Source organism: Bison bison, unplaced genomic scaffold (assembly GCF_000754665.1).
Source record: "Bison bison bison isolate TAMUID 2011002044 unplaced genomic scaffold, Bison_UMD1.0 scf7180017864300, whole genome shotgun sequence".
In the NCBI taxonomy this organism is placed as follows: domain Eukaryota; kingdom Metazoa; phylum Chordata; class Mammalia; order Artiodactyla; family Bovidae; genus Bison; species Bison bison.
The window spans coordinates 667,888-679,191 of record NW_011494872.1 but is presented as its reverse complement, the minus strand read 5'-3'; the positions used below and the strand labels follow the sequence as shown (position 1 = coordinate 679,191).

The following is an 11,304-nucleotide window of genomic DNA, read 5'->3' as shown; positions in this document are numbered from 1 at the left end:
AATACTGGAGTGGGCTGTCATTTCCTCCTCCACATCTTCCCAACCCAGGGATCAAACCCAGGTCTCTGGCATTGCAGGCAGATTCTATACCAACTGAGCCACTTGGGAAGCCCCATCTTACATATAATAGTATGTATATGTTAATCCCAACCTCCTAATAAAATTAGAATGCTTTTAATGTTTAATTACTAGTATATTTTAAAATAGAAACTATCATCTTAAGTTTCTCAATTTTATTTAGAAAGTTATTGAAATTGCCATTACTTTTGGTAACTGGAGTTATTAGTGAAATAAAGTAGGATTGAACACTCTTGTGTCGTCTCAGTTTCCTTAAGACAGTTACTCTTTCAGAGAAGGTGAGATGGTTTTAGATGGGCCAGGTTAGAGTCAGGAATCTGTTGTCACTTTGGGGTTTATTGTCCATCAGGGACTTTTCCGATCATCCCTCTGTCATTTAGAGAGCTCCCCTCGCTGGGTGGGGAGCTGTCATCCACCTGGAGGGTTTGTGCTTACGTATACCCAGAACAGACTTAGCATGACTGAGGATCAACAGTGCTCAGCTCAGGTGCTGGTTGATATCTTGTTGATCTAAGTCCCGGGGAGTGAACACCCCCGGCCTGTTGTCTTGCTGTCAGACAGTGTCTGTCTCTGGGTACCACGTCTTTTCCCAGCCCTGTGACTTCAGCTGAACACATAGGATCCAAAACCTCTGTAGGTAAATAATTGGTTCTTGTATAAGAGATAAGGAACCCCTTTATTACCAGTTCAGGGAACTCTCTTCAGTAATTGTGGGAGAAGGTGGGAGGCAGTTTACCAGCAGAGATTCAGGAGGTTTACTACCTTTGATCCTCACCACTATCGGAAGCAGGTTACAACTGACTGCGGGTCCGGCACAGGGAGACTCTTTCATGAGGATTGCTTAACATCCCCAGTATTTCCTCCAGTCTCCTTCTCACTGTGTCCTTCCACTGTTACCAGTGGATGGCCAAGATCTGTGCTGACAGGTGACACGGTGACACCCTGCGCCGTGCAGGGATGCCCCCCGATTCATGGGGACATCCCAGGTCCACTCTGACAAGTCCACATTGTTATCTCTGACTTTCCAGGCCTAGGATCATCCCCAAGACTTTGAGGATCCTAAATCGCCCAAATTTTACATATGAGGAGGTGGGATTTCTACCAGGGGAGGGTTGAAAAAGAGAATTAGGGTAACTGAAAGGAGCAGAGAGTCAGTACTGTCTCCTCTTGTGTATCAACTCCCTGAAGGAGGATGGAGTAGGAGACAGGAAAAGTCCTTGGACACCTTTGTGTCACTTCTAATTCTCTAACTCTTTGACTTTTTGTGGTTAATAAGTCTTTAGTTGCAGGCCTCTGCATCAGTAATTTGGTATAAGTCTTTAATCTACTGGAGCTTTCCTGGTGGCTCAAATGGCAAAGAATCTGCCTGCAATGCAGAGACCTGGGTTCGATCTCTGGGTTGGGAAGATGCCCTGGAGAAGGGAATGGCAACCCATTCCAGTATTTTTACCTGGAGAATTCCATGGACAGAGAAGTGTGGTGAGCTATAGTCCGTGGGGTAGCCAAGAGTTGGACACGACTGAGCGACTAATACTACTTTAATCTACTGTCTGTTCTGGGGCCTCTGTGCCTCTAAAAATGATACCCAAATCATGGAGAGACATGCCATCTAATCCCATATTTTAAAATCACGATCTGTTTATAAATCTGTGGCATATACAAGCAAATGATATGGTGGTTCCTGGCATATATATTTTCCTGCTTACCTTCCCTTGTGGCTCAGCTGGTAAAGAAACCGCCTGCAATGCGGGAGACCTGGGTTTGATCCCTGGGTTGGGAAGATCCCCTGGAGAAGGGAAAGGCTACCCACTCCAGTATTCTGGCCTGGAGAATTCCATGGACTGTGTAGTCCAGGGGGTCACAAAGAGTTGGACACGATTGAGCGACTTTCACGTGTACTCTTGTGTACATGCTTACAGAATTGAACACTCCGTTTAAAAGAATCTGGGGACTGATTCTCATCAGTAAAAGAATCTCATCATTTGAGAGAATAGAATAGGAGGATGCAAGTGCTAGGCTAGGTTCTCAGCCCTCTAGGGTGTACATCTTTGGTTCATGTTGAATTCCAAGCTCTAAGGTGCTCAGTGAATGTTTGTTACAGGAAAGCAAAAATCAGTACTAGAGGTCATTTGAAGGTGATATGACTGTTTCTCCTAACAGTTTATTATGAAAATCTTAAATATCAAAAAAACCTGAAAGAGTTTCATAGTGAACAGTCTTATAGCTACCACTTAGAATCTACTGTTAACATTTTACCGTACTTGCTTTATCACATAGTTAATCTATCTACTCATTTCTCCATCCATGAATTCATCTTATTTTTAAAATGCTTTTCTGAGTGAATTGCAAACATCAGTATTTTTCTCCCTGTTGTGTCGGCGGTTCATCAAGTTTCTTTCATATTCTTACCCGTATTGCTGGCTTTTTGGTGGCTGCTATTGCTGGAAAATCTCCTCAGAGCCCTCTGTGGGCAAATCTTATTTTCCCACAGAATCTCGGGTTTAGGAATATGAAGACGAACTAAAAGTCAGGTGTGCTAGTTATCTGCTGCTGTGTAACCTACGGTCCCCAAACGCTGGTGTAAAACAGTCAGAGAATTTTATTACTTCACACAGTTTCTGTGGGTCGGGAAGCTGGGGGCTGTGTAGCTGAGCAGGTCTGACGTGGGGTCTCAGGAGACGGCGCTTCCCAAGCTGCTGACCTCTGCAGGCGACCCTGGGCCTGGGGGTGCCCGGGAAGGTTGCTGTTCACATGGCTGGCAGGTGGGCTGTGGCTGTTGGCCTCTGTCCCTCCCCACATGGCCTCTCACGGGCCTCTTGAGTATCCTCATCGCATGGCAGCTGACTTCCCCCAGAGCTTCAGATCCGAGAAAGAGAGAACCAGGCAGAAGGTATCTGGTTAATGATGCAGCCTCATTCTACTCCTGAGGAGCAGGTCACTGGAGATTGAGGCTCCCCCTTTTGCAAGGAGAAGGGTCAAAAAATATTTGGACATGTTTTGTTTAAAAAAACTTTTTATTTTGTGTTGGGCTATAGCCGATTAACAACCTTGTGATAGTTTCAGATGAACAGGAAAGGGACTCCGCCATACATGCACATGTTGGATACGTGAATGGATTTCTACCCCAAACTCCCCTCCCAGCCAGGCTGCCCCATAACACTGAGTAGCGTTCCATGTGCTGGACAGTAGTAGGTCCCTTTTGGGTATCTATGTTAAATATAGCAGTGTGGACGTATTTTAAAACCACCACATGAAGGCTCTCGTTAGAGTATATAGCTCATCCCGGGTCTGAATCTCAGCCAGTGACCTGGAGCAACTTGTTTCACTCTTACAGGCCCCCCAGGTTCCTGGTTTGTAACCTGGCATTTGTTAGAGCATCCCCCTGAAGGATTGTTGTGAGGTGGAGCGAAACAGCGTGTGTAAGTTGCTGAGTGTGGCTTCTGGTCTGTCAGTGCTAGAAGGTAGGATTTCCACTAGTGACAGAAACGGTAACAGTATCGGTGCCATCAGACTTACCAGGACTGTGACATGATGCACAGGGTTGGTCAAGAGAGTGCATCTTGGCACAAGAAAGAGATCCTGGAGAGAGAATGGCAAGAAAACCGGTCTTGTGCAAATGTGCCTTTGGGCTGCCTCAGACAGGGCAAGGCTCGGAAGTGAATGCTGAAGGGTGTTCTGACTCACAGTGACTGTACATGCAGAAGAGTTTGTACTTGGAATAGGAAGTGACAAGGTGACTGCTGACAGGGCTGTGGGGCGAGGCTCCTGCAATCCGGGAACCTCGAGATTTAACTACAGAGCAAACCCAAGGGTGTCAAAAGAGGGAAAACAAATTTTTTAATTGTGCCTAGGAGTGGCACACTTTTCAACCTTGCAATTACTTTTGATAATACTGTATATTTAAAACTTCAATGCTAACTTACAATTAAAAACATTTTTGAGGTAAAACGATGAGACCTTGGTACATCTGATGTCTTTTTTCCCCCCCCCCAGCTACCTCTGAACAGTGCCGATGAGATGTATGAGCTCCGTGTCACCGGACGTGCCCAGGATGAGATTTTATTCTCAAATAGTACGCGCTTATCATTTGAGACCAAGAGAATGACTGTCTTCATTCAAACAGACAAGCCCCTGTATAAACCAAAGCAGGAAGTGAAGTTTCGTGTTGTTACACTCTTCTCTGATTTTAAGCCTTATAAAACCTTTTTAAACATTCTAATTAAGGTGAGTGCCAGGTGGAAATGAAACTGGGGCTTCAAGCCAGCTCATGGAGCTCTCTTGGAAGTTCTGCTGACATTATTGGTCCTGGGACGTCTTAGGATTCACGTGGCTAAGCTCCCCTCCTGATGTGGGATGGTTTCCCTAGGAAGGGGATGGTAGAACATGGGTTAAGAGCTCAGGCTCCAGAGTCAGCCTGCTTGGGTTTTTGTCCCGGCTTCGTCATTGATGAATTCACTTGTCAAACATGTTAAACCTCTGTGTCCTTGATACAGAGGGTGAGTCCTTGCTCACATTGATGTTGTATCCTGGTGGGTAGTGGACAAATAATAAATTAACATACGAATATATATTAAAAAAGAATAAGTGTGTGTATGTGTGAAAGAGAGGGAAAGAGCTTGTGTTTGCTGTTTTCAATAGGGTTGTTAGAGAAGTCCTATTGAAACAGAGATCTACAGGAAATAGTAGACCCTACAAACAGAGGGAATGGCATATGCAAAGGTCCTGTGGTAGGAACTTGTTAGGGCTATTGGGGGAGTAAACTAGCAGAGCACTGTTGACCAGAAAGTGAGTGGACAATATTAGGAGATAGGTCAGGTATAAGTAGGTTGACTGGAGGAGGGGCTGTACAGGATTTTCTTGGCTATGATGTGGACCTTGGATTTTACTGTGAGGGAAATGAAAATTCACTGGAGAATTCTAAGGAGAGGCATGATATGATTTGACTTAAGATTTTAGAAGGATCACTCTGCTCTAAGAAGTGCTTAGAGGTGCTAGCTCTGTGACCTTGAGGAGATGAATCAAAATCTCTGAGCCTTGGTTTCCTTATTTGTAAAATGCATAAAAATAATAATACCTTTATGAGGATTTTGTGAGGGAGTTCAAGTAGAGCATTTAGAACTGTGTGTAGTGCATAGAACATGCTCACTAAACATTAGCTAGCTGTAGGAACCCCATTTGGCAGGAAGTCTTTGGCCTCTGCTGCTGGAACACTCCAAGCTCTGAAAGCAGTGTGGTTAGCAGACCGAGTGCTTTCTAGTGAGAACCAAGCTGAAGATGGCTGAGATCCAGGTGGACCTGGTTTTCTACATGTAAGCCGAGGAGAATATTAGACATTTGAAAAATGGCATAGAAATTGGGTGAGCAACTCATCCCAGTTTGCTGGGACTCTCTTTTGAAAAACCCCCTCAGTCCCAGCACATCGGTTATCCTAAATGTTCTGACGAATAACAGACTGGAAGGTAAATTTAGGCTTTTTATTTCAGTATCTTCCTATTCTTCTTAGTAGTTGTTGTTGTTATAAGTTAAACAAACACAGAAATCTAGCAGACAAACATGTATACATATAACTTAAAGCCAAGATATGTTTGTAGCAAATACCACATGGGTTGGCATGTTCAATGCAGATTTCTTGAATGGCACTGGTATTAGTTCAGAATTTGCAGCTCTGTGAATTTCTGCCTTTGCTGTGTTGGAATAAAGCAGGTCGCCATAGTGAACAGCATTTCTAAATTCATATAACTCTGAATGGTGTTTATGGATGCCATTCATACTGTCCGTCATCCTTTGTCCACAAATACTGAGTGCTCTGTGTAAAAGAAGGATTCAGAAGTTAATGTCTGTCTGTGTCTGGCTGTTTGCATTAGATCTGCCTGTTTTCTGTCTCAGTTGAGTACAAGTCAGCCCTGGATAAATGGTCTGTTCTAGGCGTTAACCCAGAAGGAACCCTGCTGATTCTGTTTTGTGGATTCGCTGGGCTCCTCTCTCAGATTTTGGACTTGGCCTGACACATTTGTCTTTCCCGGAAGTGCATGGAGAGACCTTCCTTTTGCTGCTTCTGGTTCCGAGGGATCCTGCTGGCCTGGCTGATGGGTGGCTCCCTCGGTCAAGTGAAGTGAAAGTCGCTCAGTCGTGTCCGACTCTTTGCGACCCCGTGGACTGTACAGTCCATGGAATTCTCCAGGCCAGAATACTGGAGTGGGTAGCCTTTCCCTCCTCCAGGAAGTCTTCCCAACCCAGGGATTGAACCCAGGTCTCCCGTATTGCAGGAAGATTCTTAACCAGCTGAGCTACAAGCCCCAGGGAGGAGAATTTAGACTGAAATTCTACCAGGAACCCACGGTGTTTGGGCCCCTGCCCTCCTCCCTCTGAAAACAGTCCTTTGGGCCCGGTTCATCAGACTGTGATATTTCCTACATCTTTCTTGGAAAAATTTCCCAGAAAAAAGTAGGTCTTTAGTGTAGTGAGAGCCCCTGATGTGGACAAAGTTGTACTTGCTAGCACAGCGCGCCCTGCAGGCGAGTGTGGAGAATGCATCTTGGGTCTACACGAGACCAACTGTTGGGGGCCCATGTTGCCCAGCCAAGAGTGACTCACGGTAGGATGTACCTAAAATATTGACCATCATAGCATGTTCAGACACTTCTGTGTTTTTCTGGGATCATTGGTTAATTCCCCTGATCTACTGACTGGCTTTCTCAGGAAGCCAAGGGGATTCAGGGGCCCGTTTATGGTAATATAAGCTTCTTTCTCCTAATTCTGGCCATCTGCAGCCAGTTTGTCCTTACACAATGGAAATATAAGTGTTTCAACAGTGTGACTGGGGGCTTCCTAGGTGGCTCAGTGGGTAAAGAATCCGCCTGCAATACAGAAGACACAGGAGACGTGGATTTGATTCCTGGGTTGGTAAAATCCGCCGGGGAAGGGAATGGCTACCCACTCCAGTATTCTTGCCTGGAGAATTCCGTGGACAGAGCTCTGAGCCTGGAGGGCTATAGTCCATGGGGTCGCAAAGAGTCGGACACGCCTGAGGTGACTGAGCACGACAGCGAGGTGGTCACTGGCTCGTTCTTTTCTACCCTGCTGCCCTTGCTCATGAGGTTGTTGCTCCTGGTACAGGTGGATGGTTTTGTGGGCACAGCGGCTGGCCTGGGGTCCATCCCGTCTGTGGCTGTGCTCTGACGCTTTGGCCTGGAGCAGTGGTGGCAAACCCAGGACCTCATCCTTGGCCAGAGGAGGGGCTGCCACATTTCAGTGACTTGACGTCTTTAATTCTACATGCTAGACACTTAACGTGTGTGTGCTGTGCTCAGTCATGTCCGACTCTTTGCGACCCCATGCACTGTAGTTTGCCAGGCTCCTCTGTCCATGGAGTTTTCCAGGCAAGAATTCTGTAGTGGGTTGGGTTGCCATTTCCTTCTCCCAGGGGATCTTCCCGGCCCAGGGATCGAACCTTTGTCTCCTTCACTGGTAGGCAGATCCTTGGCCACTGAGCCACTCTGTGCATAATCCGGGACTCCGGAGAGTGGCAGAGATCCTTGCCTTCTCTAGCCAGGGTTAGTTTATTGCTCGAGAGGGTGTGGCATAGGCAGCAGGCACTGTGCTGTGCAGAGGAAGCTGACGGAGAGCCCAAGCTGTGCGGAGGTGACCCAGAGAGCACGGGGGACCACTTTCCCTGTGTCTCCAGCCATGTGACTGTTCCATCTGCGACAGGGGCACTGTTCACATCACCCTTCGCTGTGCTGTGTGCATCCCAGCAGGAGGTGACCACGTGCAAATGCTCTGCTGTGGTGTGCCTGTTCAGATCCTCGTGTGCCCTGGAAGGACCTCTGGCCTTTCTCCGTTCTCTGTGTCTACCTGGTTGGTGACATGCCCAGGTCCTAGACAAGCCTGGGAAATGAGAGGGATTTATCTCATTCACACCCAACCCCCTAGGTCCTCTAGGTCATCAAAGCCTTCAGTGTGGGTTTCCTTTGTTTGTAGGGCTGTGGGAAAAATGGGTACCTTCACCAAAGTAATGTATCAGTAGACTGTACGCGTTTCTTTGCCTAAATTTTAAGCAACCCTGGGAATTATTTTCTTTTTGTCAGTGTGACAGAAGAAAAATGGCCTTTCATTGTTTTCACTTGCATTTCCTTAATTATTCGACAGCATGTATTTATTAGCTTTTTGTATTAGCTTTTCATTTCTGATCCTTTGAGCTCTGGGTATCACGCCTTGGCAGTGGGTAGGAGAGCCAGCTCTGATTGCAGTGCCTGCTCCGGGGCTTGCCAAGCATGGTGACCTTCTGATTCTTGACCTGCTTGTGGTCTTTGGTTTTAACAGTTGGTTTCTGCCTTACTAGACCACTTACTCAGTGGTCAGCATTGTTTTCACCCCGACTTTCACACTCGCTCCTGCTGGAGGAGAGAGATTTCTTCTGACCCAAATGCTACCTAAAGTCAGAGGATAGAAATTAAGAATGGGGAAATATTTGATCCCTACTTCCAGGAGTTCATAGTCCAGGGAACAAAGAAATTCCAAACCCAAAGTAACAATGACAAAAGCACCAAAAAACCTAGATAATGAATGAGAGCTTTGAGCACTAATAACGTGTCAAGAGGGATGAACTCTGGACGTCCTGAGGTTTCTCCAGGAAGTGGTGGCTTCTGCCTGTTGGAGGTGTGTGGAGAAGGAAGAATTTGGAGCTCATTTCAGCAGCTGGACAAGGAAGGGAGGGCGTTCCATGCAGCAACTGTAGAGGCTTAGGTACACCGGCATTTGGAGCAAATTACAATCAAATCTGTGTATTGGGAGGAAGATGTGCCTAGAACAGTAGATGGGGTCAGCTTACTGAGCCCTGTAAACTGTGCAAGGGCTTCCCTGGTGGATCAGCATGCTACGCAGGAGGTCCACATTCAGTCCCTGGGTCAGAAGGATCCCCTGGAGGAGGAAAGGGCAGCCTGCTCCAGTGTTCTTGGCTGGGAAATCCCATGGACAGAGGAGCCTGGTGGGCTACAGTCCATGAGCTTACAGAACAGTTGGACATGAGTTAGCGACTACACAACAACAAACTATGCAAAGGAGTGTAGCTCTCATTCTGTAGGCAAATAGAAGTCGTTGTTACTTGGTGGTCTAGCATTATGATCATAGCCAATGTTTGTTCATTGTTACATGCCAGGAACTGTGCCAGATGTTTTAGCCACTGTGCCTCAGTCTCAGGTTTGTGTTTGGCAGTGGGGAAGGTGCATTTGAGGGGCAAGACTGGGGGAGAGAGATGAGCTGCAACAGTTAGAAAACGGTGGCTGAACGTGAAGAAGGAAAGGAAGGGACAGGGCTGGGATTGGATCAGATGGATGTTGCCCATGGGGATGTGGTCTGGGAGAGCCTGGGAGACTCAGGTGTTTTTCATGCATCCTCCTGGTTAAGCACCTTCATGACATACTTTTGTTGAATCAAAAGACACATAGGTTCGAAGCCTTGATTTCATCATGTGTTCGTGCCTTGACATTAGACCAGCTGTTTGCCGTTGAGGGCTTATCTAACCTCTCTGGGAGCTACTTTTCTCAGCTATCATATGAGGGTAATCCGCCTCTGGAGGAGAATCATAGTGACTGAATGATGTGTGAGTAGTTGTGAGAAGGCTGAGTGCCAGACACACGGGGCCTCTTATCCCCACAGTGGGATTTTCTTCTACAGCAAGAGCAGCAGCGTGGGTTTGGAGATGGATGTGTTGTGGTGTTTCATGTGGAAGGAAATACAGTGCCAAGAATTAAAAGGTAGAGCAGAATAAAGACATTCTAAGGAGAATATGATGAAAGAATTAACTTTTATTTGCCTTTTTTGGTAGTATTTTTGTTGTTATTCAGTTGCCAAGTTGTGGCCGACTCTTTGCAACCCCATGGACTATAGCACGCCAGGCTTCCCTGTCCCTCACCATCTCCCGGAGTTTGCCCAATGTAGAGCTGACATTTTCCAAGAGCTCCCCCATATTGCATGTGCCTGTGGGTTCTGTGGGACCTTATTCATAACCAGGTAGGATCCACATGTTCATGGCGGGTTTTATATAGTTAACATGCATGGTTTTCATTGTAGGATCCCAAGTCAAATTTGATCCAACAGTGGTTATCAGAAAAAAGTGATCTTGGAGTCATTTCCAAAACTTTCCAGTTATCTTCGCATCCAATACTTGGTGACTGGTCCATCCAAGTTCAAGTGAATGTGAGTATACATACATTTTGTAGGTGGGGGAGGGGAAAGTTAAACTGTTTTAAATAAATCTGGTGGGGAAAAGATCTCTAAAGTCATTTATTTCAGTGAACAGAAAAAATATTAATATAAGTATCTAGATAATTTAATTGATTTATTTTTAATTTGCTGTTATCAGTGGGTTCACCTGTCTTGTAACATATTGGAGTTTTAATCATGTTCTTTTGATGTAACATTTGAAGGTTAAAACATTTCATATTTTAGTATAAAGCTGATTAAATGTTTATTATACTTAGTTATTGCACGCATTGAGTATTTTAAAACTAAGTAATGAATATATAGCTATGATTTGGCAAATCTTATGTCAGGATGATGACTCCTGATGAGAGATTGGTCTAAACTGCTTTATCTTTGTTTTAAAAATGCCATTGACCTGAGACTTAGAGAATGAACTTATGGTTGCTGGAGCGGGGAAGGATGGGGGGAAGGGATAGTTAGGGAGTTTGGGATGGATATGTACACTGCTGTATTTAAAATGGATAACCAATAAGGACCTACTGTATAGCATAGGGAACTCTGCTCAGTGTTATGTGGCAGCCTGGATGGGAGGGGAATTTGAGGGAGAATGGATACATATGCATGTATGGCTGATTCCCTTCACTGTTCACTTGAAGCTATCACACATTTTTAATCAACTAGTGTTGTTCAGTTGCTAAGTCGTGTCTAACTCTGCGACTCCATGGACTGCAGCACGCCAGGCTTTCTTGCCCTTCACTATCTCCCGGGGTTTTCCCAAGTTCATGTCCATCGAGTCGGTGATGCCATCCAACCATCTCATCCTCTGTCATCCCCTTCTCCTCCCGCCTTCAATCTTTCCCAGTATCAGGGTCTTTTCCAGTGAGTCGACTCTTCACATCAGGTGGCAAAGTATTGGAGCTTCAGCTTCAGCATCGGTCCTTCCAATGAATATTTAGGATTGATTTCCTTTAGGATGGACTGGTTGGATCTCCTTGCTGCCCAAGGGACTCTCAAGAGTCTTCT

The 11,304-nt window shown here is 45.8% G+C and overlaps 1 protein-coding gene across 1 annotated transcript in view; it reads left to right on the top strand.

Annotated features, from left to right (window-relative positions):
- The window catches only part of CD109 (CD109 molecule), a 135,832-nt gene that overhangs the window by 26,586 nt on the left and 97,942 nt on the right, over positions 1–11,304 (top strand). Inside the window, exons 4-5 of the mRNA XM_010851263.1 lie at positions 4,072–4,302; positions 10,150–10,275. Of these exons, the coding sequence (XP_010849565.1) occupies positions 4,072–4,302; positions 10,150–10,275 (357 nt within the window). The remainder of the gene's footprint in view (positions 1–4,071; positions 4,303–10,149; positions 10,276–11,304) is intronic.